The following is a 20,255-nucleotide window of genomic DNA, read 5'->3' as shown; positions in this document are numbered from 1 at the left end:
TTCTTCCACCTTTACCTGATATGGGATGTTAGACACATATCACTGCTCTAGAGAGAGTGGGTAGGCCTGGGAGAATGGAACCAACCAATGAGGCAGACTAAAGTCTCATGCAGTAGTCAGCTTTATTCAGACGAGATCGGGCACGTTCAGGGTGGTATGGCTGTAGACTAGTCAGCCTTATTCACTCTTTATACTCTGAGCATTAGGAAAGGCCACAGAGTAAAGCACTCATGAGTTTCAGCTGTGTACCGTCAGAAGGACAGCTGCACATGGCACACACATGTTCCCATAGAGGCACAGAAAAGACAGTTTAAATATTGAATTGAATGACAGCAGCAAGTAATGAAGAGTGATCTGAGGTAAACTCACCCCTCTCTGCTACAACTGGGAGGAGTATGAAGACACATTCCTATAACAGTTTCATGTTTTCAAGACACTGAGGTCACAAGAATCTTGTCTTGTTTTCTGGGAGTGTTCAAATGTATTTACTACTTGGATTTTACCGGTCACGGCAATCAATGGCTTCATCAGATAGTCATAAAACTATTCTTTAGTTTCAGCTACAGCACTTACTTGTTAGAACTTGTATTTGTTATTTTAAAATATATACATATTTTTGTCATTGCTTTGCAGATTTGTAAGAGCCCAAGACCTTCGAGTCATGGATAATCTGACGGTTCCTGAATGAACTGGGAAAACAGACACATCAAGTGCCAGTTGAAGAGTATATCTATACATGTAAACCCTTTCTCTGTACACACACCTTCATAAGAAGACAGCCTCGTTCTGCACATAGAGAGTTTTGCAATGACAATTAATCTGAGCATCAGATGAAACAGCTTCATACTGCTGGGGTCTGGAGTCTGTGGAGAGCAGTCCATCACTAATGACAAATTTTCCTTATGGTGTTCATGGGCAGAGCACGTTTGCAGAAGAAAAAGTTTACACATATTAAGCCCCAAGATTACCTCTCCAGTTTAAAGGAGGAGCAGATTTTAAAACTCTGAAACTTAGTAACTTTTGCTGTGGTTGTGGCTCCAGAGGGGACAGATCTGAAAAGGAACAGATTCCTTTGCATCTTTAGCTAACTATTTGAAATAATTTTTATTTATTATCTTTTTCTTTTTCTGCATATATAAGGTATTCCAAAATTCTAATAGGAACTGTCAATAACAAAATAAATACCAAGGAAGAACCTGCTTGATCTAAGGTTTGTGAACAGACTTGAACGTGAACAGGAAGGTGTCTAGAGCATAGAGCTGCTCTAGAGAGATGTTACAGCTTGGAGGACACTGATACACACCTGGAGGGATGGTCTAAAGACCTGGATGTGAGAGGAAGATTGTGTAATGGACTCAATTCTAAGTCCATTTCTTTTCTACCAAGATAGAAGAACACACGATCTTTAGGAGCAGAAACACAGAGAAACGAGTTTAAGGAGAAGCAAACGGCTGCAGCCTCTTTGCCAGGAAGAAGCAGGAGGAAGGGAAGCTCTAGGTCCAGGCCGAATGCAGCGCTAGCCTCTACCCCCACCGAGGGAAGGGGCTTTGCTTTTGCTCCAGTCCCTATGGCACTGAGGGGTGCTCCAGCCGATGGAGCAGTCATTCTAGGGAGCCACATGTTCCTGGGGACACAGGGCCAGCCTTTGAGACAGGGAGCTTCTGATTGTGAACAGTGGGGAAAAGGGTTTTTCTTCCTAAAATTTGGGCTGCTGTCTGCACCCGAGCTCCAGCCTGATTTTGCACGTTAGTGTGCCTTTTCCCGTATGCAACCTTTTTCAGCTGTACAGCAGAAATCTGTCTAGTTCAGAAAATGTGTCGGAGGGTGGCTTCGCAAAGATGATGATCTTGTATGTTCATTGTCTTCGTTTGAACTTTTAAGTAGAAAATTCCAGCTAGAGGGATTCTTACCGCCTTAAGTTACTTGAAATCATTGTGTCCGCAACTCTTTATCTCTGGAATCACATTGCACAAAACTGGAATCTCAGGCCGAGAATAACCAAACTGGGTAAAGACGAAGAGAACTGATTCTCCATCACCACTTACTAATAAGTTCTTTCTCCAAAGGATTGGCATGTTTTCCCCCTAAGAGCTTGAAAATGAAAACGGACCCCATGTGTTTTTAGGCATTACCTTTCTTAGCAGACTGGTGTTATCTTTTACAGAGGAAGTTTTTCACTATGCATTTGGTGGATCTTGATAAAGTATTGCCCTAATTAGACTCTAAATCAGTCGTAACTAAAGGAGAAAACAACAACAAACAACAAAACCCAACCAAGTCCAGCCACAAAAATAAGCCAATGAAAGAACTTGGTTTGAAATTTTCCATTCTTTTTAAGTGAAATAATTTATTGAAAAAAGTATGTATGCATCAGTGGAACACGGGCCTGTGCTGTGCAGTGACTCCAACATCCTCTGCCTGTCCTGGAAAGGGCGTGTCCCCAAGAGCGAGAAGGAGAAGCCTGTGTGCAGAAGGCGCTACTATGAAGAAGGATGGTTGGCCACGGGCAATGGGCGTGGTGTGGTGGGGGTGACTTTCACCTCTAGTCACTGTCGCAGAGATAGGAGTACTCCGCAGAGGATAAACTTCAACCTTCGAGGCCACAACAGTGAGGTGAGCTGTCATTTTGCTTCCTTTTCTCTGTGGTCACTTCTAGTGGTCTTTTTCAGCCTCCTCCCTGGTCCCCAAACTTTATTCCCGTTTCTTAGACTTGGTGGCAGTGAGACTTGATGCTGTGAATTTCATCTCCTGTCTGCAGTGGGCATTGTTCACAGTGCCCTGTCCTTCCACAAGTAAGTCACGTGTGCCCCTCCTTTCTTGCTCCCCTCCCCCACCCGAGAAGGGCGCAGCCTTTTGGGGGCTGCCCACTGTGGGGTATCTGATTACGGTAGAAGCATCACACAAACGACCCTAACCAGCTTTTTAGGTTCCTGGTTTCCATGACCGAGAAGGGCGTATTCTATCCTCAGGCTCAGTGGGGCTGCCTCCACTGGAGTAGCTAATTACTGTGTTTCTGAGGTGATGGCTGAGCACCAGAGAAGGACTATCTCGGGGGTGGAGCCATGGGCGTGGTCAGTGCCACACACCAGCCTGTGTTTCACTGATCTGACAACATCCACTGTTTTCACACTGCGTAGGCTCTGTGTTACTGATGTTTGTATGTTCTGTATTTATACATAGATTCTTCTGGCCTTCTGAAACCCAAAAGTGGCATTATATATGTGAAGTTTATTCTACTATTTGTTGAGGGATGCTTGAGTGCTAACAACTGTATTTATAAGAGGGCCAGGATGGATAGTTCCTTGCTGAGTTTATTTATATATAGCACCATGGTAATTGCTTCATTGCTCATTAGCTTATTTGAGTGTTTCTTATGAGGAATCTGTGACGATCTGGGGTATTTTAAAATGTCATTGGATGGTTATGCAAAAGCAAGAATATTTTTGAGATACGTGTCTTAATCCACTCAGACAGCTATAAGTAAATACCATAGATTTGGTAGTTTATGATCAATGCAGACTCACTTCCCACAGTTCTGGAGGTTGGTCTGGAATCTGGGTTGCCAACTCAGAGGGTTTTGTGGAGATGATGGGGGTATACTGTCTATTATTTCTTGTTGGGGATAGGGTTAGAGACCCTCTGGGATCTCCTGTGAGAATACCAATCCTGTTGAGGAGGGCTCTGCTCTGCTCTCCTGACTTAGTCCCTTGATAAAGGCCTTCCCTTTAGGTTATATTTCAACTTAGGGATTTAGAGAGGAGCTCAGCATTCATACTATAGCAATATAACGTGTATTCTCACATGTAAACGTTCACCACATTAATTATGGAGTATTCCAGTACCTGCTGCTGTTCTTTCTCTGACTTTATATTCATCTTGGACCATTTTTGATTCTGTAATAAAATATCTTGGGCTAGATAGTTTATAAACAATATAGATTTATTGTTCATAGTTACGAAAGCTGTAGTCGAAGATCAAAGCTTCAGCAGGTTCACTGCAGGTCTGCGAGCTTACTCTTTGTTTCATAGATGTTGTTATAGATGTTGTTGGTGCAGTGTCCATCTGTCAGATATTGTACAGAGTTGCTACTGTGCCCAGTGAGACACACCCCTCTGAAAGGTAACCCGTGTTTCTCATTGTATAGTGTCACTCAGTGTAAAGTCTAAGATCCACTCCTATGGTGTACATTGTTAGACTGTCCTTTAACTGCTGTTAGTTCCCGTTGACATAAGATACACCACTTGTCCATTCTATAGATGAGCATTTGGATTTCTTCCAGTTTTTGGCTATTAATAACCACAACTGCTATGAACATTCATGCACAATATATATCGTTTGTAGAGCTAGCTCTGCACTCAGAAAGTGCAATTTCTGAGCCGTAGTATTGGTATGTATTTAAGAGCAGTAATTGCCAAGTAGTTTTCCAAAGTGGTTATACCATTTTACACTCTACTGTTGAAATGTGAGAATTTCAGTTGTAAAGCCAGCTGTGAGTTTAATTTACTAATACCTTTCTGATGAGTTTGAACTTTTCTTTCTAAAAGTTTTATATATATGCATATATATAATATTTTTATTAACTCTTGGAGAATTTGAGGAATTATATATACTTTGAGGAATTATATTTAACAGCTATTTTCAAACTTACTGCAGTAGGTATACAAAACGTAACTTAAAGATATGTAATAAACCTGCATGAATATGTTTGCTAAAAGCAGCATATAGTTCAGGTCTCACAGTGCTGTAGTTTTGAAATCCTCAAACAGTGTAGCCTCAGCTCAAAATCTCTCAGTCTGGGATGCTCACAGTATGCTCATGCAGGTTGTTGGGCCTGCATGTCATTTTAGGCCCTCCCCTCTGCAGTTTTTCTGGTTCTGCCTCTGGAGAAGGGCCCCCTGGAGTGGCTGCTGCCACCTCTGTTCTGGAAAGAGGCCTGCAGGATACACACATGAGGCTGTGGGAGGCTGTGGGAAGTGAGGGCTCCGCCACCTCGGGCGCGACCTGCTTCATTGTTGAAACTGTTTCCAGTCATTTTTCCCTGGCTGTACATTTTTATTCTCCATCGACTTCTATTTTTCTCACATTGGAATGTGTCCCATTTGTGACTGCCTGCCGAGTGGAGTGACCAACTGTTCTAGTTTCCCAAGATGTGGTACTACTCTCCATGGTAAATCCAGGGAGCCCTGAGCACACGGGGACAGCCGTCCCGCTTTCCAGTACCAACCTTGGTACCAGAAGTTTCCGACCTAGTAACTGTCCCCACGGTTCCCAGAAGAGCCACAACAGACACCATCCGAGCTCATCGAGCTGGACCTTTTGTCGAAGTTCATGCAGTGTGTATGGAGGAGAGCTGGAGTTTAATTCAGACCCCTCTGAGGCGCTTCAGCTTTTCTCAAAACTCGTATTAAATGCACACTTCTGAACCCACACTTTTGAAATGCAAGGGTTCTGAAATGGGAATTTTTGTTAATAGAATGCCAAGACCTGACCTGATAAGGGTGAGGTTCCTTACTGTCTTCCCAGCACTTCAGCTGCGGACATGAATGTTTAATTCTGAGCGCTTCTAGAAGCCAGCCGTACGTGCTCCCCTTCCACTACAGTATGGTGGCCTGGGTCACTTGCTATGAGAACCTTTCTGTGACATGCTCCCCCTGCGCACATTGAGCAGACTCCTGTGCTTGCACTTTGCTGAAGTTGTCTGCCCAGAGGGTTTGGCCGACTTACAAGAAAATGCCACTTAGTCTTTCAAACTGTTCCCGGTGACCTTACAGTGATGAGCCCACAGGTCTCCTTTCTGCGCTTGATGTACCTGTGACGTCAGTAGAGCTGAGTACCAGGCGCCCCTGTTATTACTCTTCTCTCCACTTGGGTTTTCTCTCATCTTTGAATGTTAGAGGGGTACAGCTTTTTTAAAGTTATGTCTCTGTCTTTAATCCTACCTACGTTTCTGTCCCCTCTGTTTTCTCTCTCTGGTTCCAGATTGCATTGTCCAATTTGGTGTATGAGATTGAAGATTGGACCTCGGTAGTCTCAAGTCACTCCTTCCCACGGCCCCTGCCGCCACACTGGGGCTCTCAGTGCCCCGGGCCAGTAGGTGAAGAGCCAGCAGCCAGGCTTCTCTCATCTGCCTATCGGTTCTAAACCATATCATATCTGCTTTTCCCCATCTCTCTTCACCACCACACCTAGTACAAGCTTCTTCACAGCTCTTTCCCCTTGACGCTATCACTTAGCTTTCCTGGAGATTGTACTTAACAGTATATATTTACTTTCCCTAAGAGTTACTAAAATATTATAAAATCATTTCTAAAGTACATTTTCCCCTTGTTTAAAACCACTGCATGGCACTCATCACAATTGTAGAAAAAGCAGGAATGTGTGGATTATGAGAAGGATCTTTTACGTCCAGTTTTATGACTCTGTCATCTCTGCACCCCAGAGCACAAGGATAACTCACTATCTTAAATCTGTAATTTTTTTAATTGTTAGGTTAGCATATAAAAAAATGGGTTTTGTTATTGCTTTGAAAACTTTCAGAAGCATTTTGCAGAATTTAAAATTTAGTAATATATAGACTAATTCTACTGGGAAAATTCATTCAGTGTTAAAGCCAGCAAAGGCCACAAAGCTTTTATTTTTCATAGACTCTTCATAGATAGTCTATTTGTAGTTAGCAAGTAGGATAGTACAGTGATGGTGATGGGTGGTTCTTTCTACTGGCTGTTCTCTTGATTCAGAGAGCAAAAGCTCTTACTGTGTAATGGATGGGCTGTGTAGCCCGGGGACCCATGGTGGGAGGACAGCTCTGACTCCCAGGAGTTGTCTGGCATAGTCAGTTGCTCCTCCGTGCACATGTATGGTAATACATTTTAAGACCTTTGCACAGCCAGCTTCACTACCCTCTTTGGTAAGGCCATACCTGAAGAAGTGTGGTAGCTGTTGTCCTGAGTGATCACTACCGAGTGCTGTAGGACCTCGGGGATGGTACTCTGTGGACCCACGTCATCAGAGAAGCTCTCTGGGCCAGCCAGAGAACGAGTGGTCCCTGAGCTCAGTGTGATGGCTTAACTCTGGACCCTGCTGGGCTTTCCTGTACAGTGATACAACAGGAACTGTTCCAGCCTCGATGACTTGGGCATCACAGTGGCCACCACTCAGGTGGCTTGGGTATTGCTGTTACTGACACCTGTCTGTCATGTGCTTCATGATTCTGCGTGTACTCTTATGTTCAGTATGTTTTAGCCCTTGAACAACTCTCTTCACCTTAATTGACCTTGTACACAGTAGAACGATTTGCCGCTCAGAGACGAGAGCTTTTTTGAGGCTACAAGGACTATATGAGGGCAGACTTGGGATTTGACTTTACTCTGTATTTCTTCCACGTGGCATTGTCTCCAGAAGGTGAAATGAAGGGGCGCTGTGTCGAGCAGAGAGACAGTGAGTGGCTGTGAGTGGCTGTAACGTGCTTTGGACACTGAGCAGTTGAGGGAAATGCTGGAGTTGAGAGAGAAAGGCCGGTCAAGTGGGGCCAGACACGGTCCTAACAAAAGGCAGCAGGAGCCCCGTTTGTGGGAACCCCAAACACATGAAAAGATCATCATTTTCAGAGAAGGAAATGTTAAAAATCAGATGTGAATACAGAAATGGGTATTCTGTGTAGTGCTTTTATCTTCACTATGATTCCATCCACTGTGCGGTTCACTTGTTACTAATTTTGTCCCTGGAGCCCTCCACCTGGGAATCATTTGTGCTCCTGCATCTCTGTTGCAGTTGGTCAGGGGCTTGTTGCCTATCTGATTTCAGAATTCCCTTTTGTGATCATCATCTTGGGTAGTCCCTTTGCTTCTTACTCTTTTTGGATCCTAGAGCCTTTTACTTCGCTGAAAATAGATTTTAAGATTTTTGTATTACTAAACTGGTTTAATTCTCTCTCTCTCTTTCTCTCTCTCTCTCTCTCTCTCTCTCTCTCTCTCTGTGTGTGTGTGTGTGTGTGTGTGTGTGTGTTCCAGAGGTTAGTTACCCCTCATTCTTAGGGAGCTGTCTATCTTAGTTTTTGAGACAGGGTCTCACATACTAGGTAAGGCTGGCTAGTCAGCAAGCCCCGGGGATCTTATTCTTGTTCTTCCCCAGTGAAGGAATTATATCACATTTGTCCCCTCTCCTCCCCCCCCTTTTCTTCCTTTCTTTCTTACTGACTGTTTTTTTTTTTTTTTTTTTTTTTTTTTTTTTTTTAATCAATGTGATACAAGCTAGAATCATCAGAGGCCCAGCCTCAGTTGAACAAATGCCTCCGTGAGATCCAGATGTGAGGCGTTTTCTCAATTGGTGACCCTCAGGGGAGGGCCCAGCCCCTTGTGGGTGGGGTCATCCCTTGGCTAGTGTTCCTACATTCTCTTAGGAAGCAGGCTGAGCAAGCCAGGGGAAGCGAGGCAGTTAAGCAGCACCCTCCCTGACTTCTGCTTCAGTTCCTGCCTTCAGCGTCCTGCCCTGCTTGAGTTTCTGTCCTTTTTCCTTCAGTGATGAACGGCAATGGGAAGTGCAAACCAGATAAAGCCTTTTCTCCCCAACTTGGTGTTTGGTCATGGTGTTTCATCTCAGCAATAGAACCTTAACGCATTTTCTTATTCTGAAAACGTGTTCTCAGACCCGCTGTCCTCCTGCAGTAAGGGAATAGGGACTGAGTGAAAGAAGCCGGCCTGCAGAGGACTTGAAATCTCTCCCTGCCTGTGCTAATGCAACAAATGGAACATAATTCGAGAAAAAGCCAATGGCTATATGCAAAGGCGGGAGAGGAAGGTGCTGTGTAAATGGCCTGCCTGTGAAGGTATTAATTAAGCCTTGGGTCCTAGTAGATGCCTTCCCAGATCCCAAGGATGGGAGTGTTTTTGTCTGTATTTATAAACCCTTGCTATTTCTATCCATGTGCTCCTGGTAGGGTACACTGTCCTGGGACACAAGAACCTGGAGATGCCAGTGAGTTTTCCCCATCACTCTGTGGTTTGAGCCTGTCATAGTCCTTAGGGGTTTCTTCATTTGCATTTTGCATTTCCTTGGCTGGCTGGAAAGTGGAGCTGAGGACCTGTGCTGAATGGCCTGGTGATTGCTGAATGGAGGAGTGGAGAGTGGGTTAGAAGCCCAGCAGGGTTACAGCAGCTGATGGGAGCTGTAGGGGTAGGGGACATCCCACTGCGAGAGGACCAGGCTGCTGTCTCTAGTTCCACCATGAGTCTGGGGACTGCAAGGCAATGCTGAGCGTGTCTTCTAGGGAGCTTGTGCAGCCTGCTTCTCAAAACAACAGGACCTGACCTGTGGCCTGCAGGGCACACAGGATTGTTAGTAGACATTTCAATGGGCCCTTTAGGTCTAATTGTACAAATGGAGTCATTTTTTTTAGGAGACTGTTGTTGTTTGTTCTATTGTTTTTGGTCTAAAAGTGAAGGCTGCCCTGGGATGTGGTTTGGGATGGGGTAGAAAGGAATTCTAGTTGGGTCTATACACACACTTGACTCTGAGCTTCCAAACAAACAGGCCTGTATGCTCTGCCTAAGATTGCACTGCTGGGTTCTTTCATTGTACCTTCTGGCAACCTACATTTGGTTTCTCTCCCTCATTGTTGCTGTTTTAGGGAGTGCTCAGTGACATATGTTGTTTTTCCACTTGGCCTAGTTAGATTTGATCTTCAAAGATACAGAAGAAACTGTCTCTGTCTGAGAGATCTTTCTTTATCCTAGAATGCCTTCTGTTTAGGGCAGTAGTATCATTTTTCACCTCCCTGTGTAACCCACCCATCTAACAGTGTATAAACTGTTAAGTATTTTCTTTCTTTGCTTATATTTTTAGACCCTCAGGAATGAGCATTGAGTAGAAAATTACATTGGAAGCACTAATTGTTAAAGTTTATAGACTTCTTGGTAGCAGAAGTATATGTTTAATGACTTTGTAAGATGCTCTGAGTTGATATTTAGGACTTTGGGAAATGGTTTTATTCACACTGAAAACAAAAGTAATTGATTGTGATCACGTAGGGAATGACTTAACATGAGCAAGAGTACTTAGTTTTCCTTTTAATTATACTTAAAATACCAAATTACCTATTTTTAACATTGAAATCACCTACTGGAGTTAGGATCTTCAATATGAAACATTTTTCTGTTTACCAAAGGAATTGTTTGAGAGCACAAGAGTTCTTAAATTTTCTATTGCTTTTATTTTACTTTTTTTTTTTTTTTTTGAGTCAGGGTCTCTACACAGCCCTTTCTATCCTGGAACTCACTCTGTAGACCAAGCTGGCCCAGAATTCCCAGAGATCTATGTGCCTCTGCCTTCCTAGTGCTGGGATTAAAAGCTGGTGACTTCTTAAAATTCAAAAAGAAATCGGTGAATCACATTCCAGATGACCATTATGCAGTATGAGTATAGTATTAACCACATATCCAACATTAAATTCTAAGTAGTTGTTTTTAACAATAGGCAAGTGAATTAATTTTAATATGACATAACCTAATATACTCAAAATATTATTTCTGCATATAACTGATATAAAGTTTTTGAGTGGTAGTTGTGTTCTTTTAAAAAGAAGTGTTTAGTCCTGGAATTCAGCATATCTAAATTTGCATTAGCCACCTTGCTAGTATTCATTTGCTTTAGCTGTTGTTCTGTACTGTGTAATTTCAGGCAGGCTTCCTATAGAAATCAAAAAGGCAAGTCTTAGAACCTTGGAAAAGCATTACATTAAGCATACACGAAGGATGGATCAACATGTACAGGGATAGTCACTCTTCCTGAGATGCCCTTGTTGTTAACTTGTTGCTGCAGTCTGTGGTTTGCACTCCTGAGATGCCTCCTCTTCCTGTGCGAGGGGATGGATGTGTGTGCTGGGATTTTCCCATGCGCATCTTCGTCTTTTCCATGGCCCAGGTGTCCTTTTGCTGTATTTTGTCTTCCTGCCTCTCCTGCCCTCCAGTCTCAGGTTATGACACACTAGCCCTGTCACTGGTTGCTATTTGGAGATGACCGCCCAGAAGTTAGAATTAGTGAGATAACTGTGAATACAGCCTTTTCCGTTCTTTAATCTTCCTAGTTTCTTGTTCTGTTTATAGGTAGACCTCGAGGCTAGTCCACTAACAGATGAATGGGTAGGGAGAATCTGGTACATACACAAAATGCAAAATGATTCAGCTGTAAGGAAAAATGAAATTCGCAGGAAAATGGGTGGGCCTCGAAAGTATATTCATAGAAGTGACTCAGACTCGATAAAAAAAACAATGATAAAAAGAAATTATGCCCCCCCCATATCAGACACCGTACTGTTCTGGGCGTCTCTTTTTAAGAGTGAAGTTGAGGTTTTGTTTTCCCAAATGTCCATGGCCCAGTTTTTTCTGCCGTATGAATTATGGGTCTTACTGTGCTGCTCAGGCCAACCTCAGACTCTGAGGCCTCCTGGCTCTAAGTAATCAGATTACTGCGTGTGCCACTGTGCTCGGTCCCCTTCATCCACTGATGTTTAGGAATTTTGGTCACTCTCAGTTTGTTCATATTTTATTTAATTAATTTATTAACTTTTGGTGCCAGGTATTGAACTAGAGCCTTGAGTGTGCTAACTGCACTTACTGCTGAACTATATGGATCTCAAACCTTCAAGCTTCTGTAAGTTCTTCGTTGCTAGCAAAGTGATGACGGTAATTGACTTGGAATGTGAGCACTGGGCTACATAAGACCATGCCTTAAAAAAAGAAGAAAAAAAAAAGAGTCTGTATATTGGGGACATCAGTCCTTCATCTTTGGCATGAATAAAAAATATTTGTCAATATTTTATGTCATTTTTGACTTGCTTATTGGAGTTCTGCCCTGAAAATGGCTTACTAGTTTTTTTTTTTGTTTGTTTGTTTGTTTGGGGTTTTTTTGTTTGTTTCTTTTTTAACATAGTCAAATGTGGTAGTCTTCATTGCCAGAGTTTGATTCAGAGTTAGAAAGTTTTGTTTTAGTCTTAGGCCATACTACCCTGTATGTTTCTGATGTCACCTGCCTTTGGAAACTAAGCAGGATGGGGCCTGATTAATGTGTGGATGGGATAAAGCCTTTTTTTAAATGCAGGCTATAGAAGAATCCATGCATATTTACTTCTAGCTTATAAGTAGAATCGAGTACTGCTGGTAAGAGAAATCAACTACATTTTGTAATCATTAGAGAGCCTTATGTATGGCTTCCTTACAGCAAGGCAAGCACTAATTAAGGACACTCAGACATGCCAGGCAATCTGTCTTAAAACTCGTCTATACATAGCTGAACTAAGGAGAAGATAGCACTGAGGTAGTTAGAATTGTAGTTAGTGAGATAATTGTGAATTTAAAAACCTCTTTAGTTTCTCAGTCTGTGTGCAGGTAGCCGCTGAGACTGGTCTGTAGTGGCATCTTGTTTTCCCACTGGTCTTGCTGTGGCGGCAGCTTCCTAGGGCCGTGGCTTCAGGTGTGCTGACGTGACGTGACCCCTGTGGGGAAGAGGAGGGGTTGGCTTCACTTCTTTGGTGAAGCAAGCTGCCACTACGAGGGTCACTTCTTTCTGAGTTGTGATTTGCTTAATCTGTTCCCCAGCCAAGATTTTGTGTGTTCAGAAATGAGAGCTTTTTTCTAAGGCCGTGCTTTCTTGAATGAACACAGGAAAGGGTATGCTGCTGTTGAGAAGGGCGGGGCTGAGCAGAGGCCTGTTTGTGCCCACTGTTGGCCAGTACCATTTGTTGGAGGTCTGTCTTCTGCCAGGTGGCTTGGGATGTGAATGTTGGCTTCTGTGGGAAAAACATTCTGATGGCTTCTGTGGGAAGAACATTCTGAGAGGATTGCCTTTCCCAGGTGTCGGCATTGCCGGTGTTGTACCTCTGAGATCTTACATAAAAATGCCCAGGGTAAGCCAGCAGGCCGACAGATGCCAGCAGCTCCATTAGATTAGCAGAGAGAGCTGTATACCATCTGCCCTCATGTTCGTCAGCTGGCAGAGCTACACCAAAGGTGTGATCCTGTGCCCAGAAAAGTCTCCAAGAACTCAGGTGCCTAATGGCTTGTTGGTCAGAGCCCAGCAAAGCAGCTTTCAACTCCGTTATAACTAACTGTGATGCTGACCCTCGGGTCTGTCCATTGTGCTGCTTCAGGGCCTCACACTGTACTCAGAAGGCACGGCTTATGCCCCCTCAGGCTTACACTGTCAGCCACTTAGGAAGTAAGGCTAGACATCCTGCTGACCCTGACCTAAGTCCACGTGTGTGGAGTGAATGGTCCTGATTCCAGGAGACTGAGAAAGTACCACACAAATGCTGTTCTCCCCAGGAGAAGTGCCTGACTTGTGGCTTTCAGCCCTTCATTTCCTCTCGGTTCTGCTTCTCCGTTGTGGAGGTGTGTGTCTCGGGATGAGGAAGACGTGCAGTGTTTGGAACTAAACAGTAGATGCTCTTTTAGAAACTGATGCAAGTGTTAGGGAGCTATTCGTAGAGGCAAAGAAGAGGCGTGTGGGTTTGAGTGTGCTTCGAGTGTTGTGCTCCAGATCTCTCTACAGGGAGTCCTCACCCTACTAAAAGTCCAGGACCACTCTGGGGAGCGTGTAAGACGCATTTCAGGCTGGCCTCAAGCTATCAGGTGGCCAAGTGTAGCTTTTGAACTTCCTTCTTACCTCTCGTTTCCAGGTGATGTGGTTTCAGACATGAGTTAGTTACCACACTTAGTTTAAATGGTGTGAGGGAAAAACATTGCTTTGCACACACCTGCACATGCGTGTGCATACACCTCTGATCAGAATTGATGCAGCTGGCCCAACCTTTTCCCCCTTCCTGCCGTTTCCATCGTGCCTTGTTTTAAAACTGGACGGTTGTGAAAGGCTGTGAGGTCTGACCCCAGCCAGTGGGAAAAGACACAAAGACACAGTCACCAAATTAAAAGCCGTGTGACCTGCCTGCTCTGGTGTGTGCGTTCATCTCTGGGTTCCGTGTGACCTGCCTGCTCTGGTGTGTGCGTTCATCTCTGGGTTCCGTGTGACCTGCCTGCTCTGGTGTGTGCGTTCATCTCTGGGTTCCGTGTGACCTGCCTGCTCTGGTGTGTGCGTTCATCTCTGGGTTCCGTGTGACCTGCCTGCTCTGGTGTGTGCGTTCATCTCTGGGTTCCGTGTGACCTGCCTGCTCTGGTGTGTGTGTTCATCTCTGGGTTCTGGTACACCTTTTTTTTTTTCTCCAGAAAGAATGGCCTTGCCAAGTTACCGTTGTGCCATCTTTGGTGATGCACCAAGATTATTCTTTGATTACTGATAGAGGCAAAAATTCTTCCAATTGAGCCACACATCTCCAGCCAGGGCCACCACTCTATTTAGAATAACCCCGCCCATTTTATTTTCATCAGAACAGTGTATTTCCCATCTCTCTTATTTAGAATTTAGTTTCCAGAACACAGCTGCAATCCCAGCTCATGGGAGCCTGAGGGAATCATCTAGGAGGTTTGGTCATTGTCCTCTCTTATCTATCTAAGCAGTGGCCTCAACAACAAAAACCAAGTCAAATACAAGGCATGCTGAATCACAACTCTCAGGAAGTTGAGGCAAACAGATCTTTGACTTCTAGGTCAGCCTCGTCTATAGGGCGAGTTAGCTCAAGACCCCGAGAGCTGCAGAAGGCTCCAAACAAACGTGTAGAGTGGACACACCCACCACACAGGCACAGTTCACCTCAGGTAGGCTGTTAAGATTCCTTTTTATCCAAATAGACCCCTCAGTCTTCCGACACACTCTACTCAATAGGTGTGGGGCATTTGGAGGAAACTCACTGTGCCACACCAGCTATGTCTTGTTTTGAGCAGTTTGTACCTTTTACAAAGGGGACTTCCCTGGTGAATTGCTTTAGGCCTCGCTGTGAGTGACAAGAGAAGAAGGGACTTGTTGGTTCTTAGAGAGAACTGGGTAAGAAAAGCGGTGTCGTCTATTAGTTAGTTGTACATCACACATCTCCTTTTCCCTGGGTATAAAAAGACCATTTAGAGACCCTTTATTGGAAGACAGGAGTAACATTTGTAGGGTTATAACACACAATTCCTGGAAGATTCTAAAGGCCTGACCGAAACACAGACGACTTGGAGGAGAATACTTATTTGATGGTGCCGTTGTGTTCTTTTTCTGAAGCAGTGACCCTTTGTGTGGCTGACACTCCCCCAGCAGAAGAAACGAGGACAAGCGGTGTCCACCAAGCTGCTTGTAGGGGTTAAGAGGGCAAGCGAGCAGCCGGCTTGAGTGAGACCCGGGGGGGGGGGGGTTCACGCAGTGCCATCCATGGGGGCCTGGTTCTCAGCCACCAGCTATGCTCAGCACTTCCCTTGAGTACACGTTCTTTGATGTTGGATAGGGAGAAAGGTGGTATCAGAAGGCAGCCCTCACAGGAAGTCTCTTCGTTTGGTCCTTTCCGCCGTGTGGGTTTTAGCACTAGCCACTCCCTCTTCTCCTTCGACCTAGAAGGAAGTGAGTCTTGTTCATGATTGTGTGTGTGGTGGAACTTGAAGGGAGGAGCCCACCCACGTTTTCTTTTCTGAAGAAGAATCTTCCTTTGGTGGTTATTTTAGTGTCCTTTCCTGGTTATGTATGTTCTCCAAAGGAACTAACATGATCTCTAACTTGGAACTTAAACATATTAAAATACACATTTTTTCCCCTTCTTAAGTTGAGTAGGCCTTGGCACACAAAAAGCTTTACATTTTATTCTAATTATTTCACCTGCCTTTCTGTGAATAAGCATCAGGCTTGCTGTTTAGCTTTTGGCCTTGGGATCGTCGAAGCTGGCAATGATTCTTCAGGCCTCTGCCTTTTGGGTCCGGCCTTGGGGGACTCGATTGTTGGGATCAGCTGGGCTAAGGGTAGCTGTGGAATAATCATAAGCACTTTTGTTCAGCTTCCCCGGCTTTGCACTCGGCATTGCTGTGCCTGCCTGTCCATGTTGGTGGGTTGTCAGCGTGCAGGGCCTTGAGACACAACCGACCCTGAGCTACCTTCTGAGTTGGCAATCTCTCATGGGGGAAGCAGTGTCTATCTTAAGGTGTGTGTTGTGGGACATTATTCTTAACAAAGGTCTATCCATCTCAGATTGGGAACTAACAGCAGACCAAAGTAAGGATACCATCCAAGTCTAACTTGAGGAACCAGTGTGTTTTATTTAGGGTTGTGTAATTAGTCAGCCATGGCCTCCACCAGGCCTCCCCTCTTCTGTGCAGTAGGTAAGGGCCGGGCCGGCTCTCCTGCACTGCTTATCACTGAACCCAAGTCACTGCAGGTGCTGTTGGCCACCGAGAAGAGGGACCAGCTCTCCCTTTGCAGTCAAGAGGTGGGGCCAGCTCAGCATGTTGCTCAGACATCACCGTGGCCTCAGGTGGCGGCACAGGCCACTGAGATCAGTTGGGCATGTGGCAGCAATACCGACCACGGGCATCCGAATGGCTTTTGGTAGCTGAAAGTGTGTAGAAGTTATTTCTTCATCCCACCTGTATTTTTTTCTTGAACTATAGCATATGTTTTCATCATTAATGTAAAAAAATTTTAGGTGCATTATTTATTTTACCTCAGAAATATTTAGACACGTCAGTTTTTAAATCCTCTGCTTCAGTTGGAAAGCTGTTGTGAGATTCTTGTTACTGGCCTTTACTGAGAAGCCCCATTGCATCATTGAAGCAGCGCTGTTGCATAACTGTCCTGCATCTAAAAATACTCACTTGAGTGGCATCCGCATTTGCCAGGGATGTGAACTCAGCTCCGTGGCTATCTGTACTAACTTCTCCAGACTCTTGCTGTTTGTCCCCAAAGTAGTCCTTCATAGATCACTCCAAGCTTGTCCCTGGGAAGTAGGATATGTACTGGCAGCATAATAGGCAGATTGCGATTATCGATGCTCAGGCTTGACCAGTTAATACCTGGGGTTTTAGTGATTAAATGTACACTTGTCAAAGGTCTTTGGTGTCTAGATTGTTCCATACCGGCATTTTATCTATACACAAAAACTATTGTAATTTCACTCCACACAGCCTCTGTATTGGAGCCTGGAAATTATCGTAGCTGGTTACTGTCGGTCAGGGTCAGCATTCCTTTGCCGATTTTATCACATAGAAACAAAAACATAGGTTGTGTGTACAGGTTATAAATAATTTACTGAGTCTAAAAATAGTGCAGTTAGGAGGGGTGTCTGCTATGTCTTCAGGGACCTGGGCCGGCCAATTATCTGGTACTAGAATAAAACACCAAGTGTTGGTTTATCTCCCGTTCCTGCCGCTGTGGAGTTAAGAGTGTGTTTCTTAGGATATTTTTTTTTTTCCTACTAAAATGATGTCTGGAAATTAAACTACTTGAGTGTTGACTGCATGGTAGAAGCTGTTGTATCACTTTGTGTGTGTGTGTGTGTGTGTGTGTGTGTGTGTGTGTGTGTGTGTGTGTATCTCTGAGTGTATGCTATGTGTGTATCCCACAGAGGCCAGAAGGTGTTGTGTCTCCTGGAACTGGAGTTACAGCTTCTTGTGAGCTGCCCTGTGAGTGCTGGGAGCTGAACTTGGGTCCTCTGCAAGAGCAGCCAGTGTTATATAATGGGGCTTTGTCTCTAGATTCCATGTTAGCAGCCACTTTGTTCATTCATCACAGTACAGAGAATCTTCTACTACATTCTTCTGGGTGTCTGTGTGAGCATAAAAGTTTTCTGCAAGAATAGAAAAACATGCCATCGTGTAACTTCACCTATTTCGAAGGTGCTTGATGGAATTAATTTGTAATTTCAAACAGCCATTGTGCAAAAGACAGTGCCAACTTGCTAAGGTGTCTCCCTTTATATCTTACGCGAATCAGTTTAAAAAATACCAGCATTTTCACACAAAGGCCACCGCTTTGACGTCAGGCCTTTGTTTTGTTACAGTTACTTGTAGTGATATCACTTTAGAAGCGTGGACAGCTGAGCATTGGGTGCTTTGAGTCATCCCTGGCAGAATGCAGCAGGCAGGATCGGGACCTTGAGGCTGAGGGCATTCACCAAGAGAGCTTGGTTTGACTCTACATTGGACGTTTTCCCTCAGGCTCTGCAAAAGTGGGAGCTGAGTGAGTTTTCTGGTATGCTTTCCAAAACAAGGTGTTGAATAGATGATGCTACTGTTTGCTCCTAGGAAACCCATACTCACATGCTTTTATATGTATACACTGTCTCTAGAAGGGGTGTGTCCGGGCAAAGGGAATTAGGTGTGGAGACAGGCCAAGGGGGAGCGTTTCTTCTCCACATCTGTTTTCACGGTGTGGTTTTGTACCATGAACATGAGATGCACATAAATTCAAACCATAAATTCAAAAACACAAAAATGATATGTTTTCACAGTGGATTTGGTCTGTGTAAGTGCCTGCTCTCTTTGTTTTGATCAGAGAGAAGCACTGTTGTGTCATATGGAATGTACTCTGGAGATGGATTCAAAACCCAGGTCTGTAGTTTAAACCGTAGTAACTTCTTTGGTTTGCTGGGGGTAAATTGTGTAGTGGCGACAAGATGTTAGTGGAATCAGAGTAGTTTTGACAGTGAGCGATTCTTTAAAAAGTCTCCAAGTCTCTATTTTCTCCGTTAGAGACACAGCCCGTCTCACCCTGTGGCTGGGGCTCCTGCTGAGGGTCCAGGCCAGTGGGAGACAGCTGGTGATGGCCTAGGCTCAGGTGCTGTGTTCCTGGCATCAGTGAAGTGGTGTCAGATTGCTCTTACAGAGCAGTAAAATGTAGAGAAACTTTGACCAGCGTGTCAAGGGAAAGAAAATCCGGTTCATTTCCACTGGACTTAAAGAGAACTTGGCATTTAGAGTGGTTGTCATTCATATTCCTAGTACCAGGAGCCAGCAACAGATTTTTGAACATGGAGACAAATGATGTCTAGTGACCCTGGTTGGACCTGCCTGGAACCACGGCTGATGTTAGCTGATTGATGTTCCTTCTGCCCCTGACCTCCGCTGTACGGGCAAAATGCAGTTTTGTCTTCCCTTTCCCATTGTACACCAGAAATACAACTTCAAGTTGTAGATAAAGTCATTTAAAATTTAGGGAATGACGTGTGATCTGTGCATCACAGTGAACGGTACCTAGAAAGCACTGGCGATTAGACCGTTCTGAAGTAGAGTTGAGGCCACAGGGAGTATAGCAAGGCGTCCGGTCCCTTAGCTCGCATGGGCATACTCACAGTGCAAAGCCATGTCCTTTAAAATAAAAGTCCCCTTGCATTATAGCTGCCAAGAACTACTTAGATTAACTTCCAGAATAGAGGCTTGTCAAGAGCATTCTTCTGGGAGTAGATTTGAATCTCCTGTTTTCTAAGTTTTAAGCTATGTGTGTTGGCACACACCTGCCATCCCAAGACATGGTAGTCTGAGGCAAGAGAATTGTGAGTTAGTTCAAGGCCAACCTGGGCTATATAAAAAATATTAATAGACAAGTCCAGTCTGCTGATTTTTAGGAAACAAGCTGTTTGATAATTTGAGGAGGTAACGGGAGCAACAAAACCCATAACAGTAGCAGAACAGGGAGGAACTGGCAGGTTCTCAGGAGACGCACTGTGATGCCTGCCTGTTTGACTCCCTTCTCAGGTCCTCTGAAGCAGAAAGGTCAGAACAGCAATTGTGGGGCTGCAGAGATAAGAGTGATTTAAACGCTTTGAAAGCTATTAGCATTGAACTATAGGCCCTTTTGAGTTACATACAGCAGACCTGTCTTGTTGATTTTCTGACATCTTGACGCATACTACAGTGTGGCATAAATCTTAAAGATTAGGTTTAAATAAAAATCGATTTCAATTTTAAGAGTTTGAGTAGTATGAAGTAATTGGGAAGGTCCTGGAATACTTCAACAATAGAGAACTGAGCAGAGAGATGCCTAGCAGCTGAGAATACTGGCTGCTTTCCAAGAGGACCTGGGTTTGATTCCCAGTACCCGTATGGTGGTCCCAGGGGATTGAGTGTTTTCTTCTGACCTACCTGGGTACAAGGCACACTGTGTACAGACATACAAAATCACCCCAGGATGTGAAAATAAACGGACATTTAAAAAGAATAGTAGAGATCTATTGTCCTTAATAAAAGTGCAGCTCTGTAGTGATGTTCTATACATTCTAGGTAGGCTTGGGAATACTTTTTATTTTTGCTGCTTGGTTACTTTCATGTTGTGAAAAGGCATACATTGTAGTGCTTAGAAAAAAATTGAGTGTGAATATAAAGATGCGGAAATCAGGCACGATACTTACATTT

The 20,255-nt window shown here is 44.2% G+C and overlaps 1 protein-coding gene across 1 annotated transcript in view; it reads left to right on the top strand.

Annotated features, from left to right (window-relative positions):
• The first annotated feature begins 2,320 nt into the window (after nt 1–2,320).
• Tulp4 (TUB like protein 4) overlaps nt 2,321–20,255 on the top strand; it is an 81,624-nt gene continuing 63,689 nt past the window's right edge. The window contains exon 1 of the mRNA XM_051206109.1: nt 2,321–2,613. Coding sequence (XP_051062066.1) covers nt 2,362–2,613 — 252 coding nt within the window. The 5' untranslated portion in view covers nt 2,321–2,361. The remainder of the gene's footprint in view (nt 2,614–20,255) is intronic.

Source organism: Phodopus roborovskii, unplaced genomic scaffold (assembly GCF_943737965.1).
Source record: "Phodopus roborovskii unplaced genomic scaffold, PHOROB, whole genome shotgun sequence".
Taxonomy (NCBI): domain Eukaryota; kingdom Metazoa; phylum Chordata; class Mammalia; order Rodentia; family Cricetidae; genus Phodopus; species Phodopus roborovskii.
This window is presented reverse-complemented; position numbering and strand designations above follow the sequence as displayed.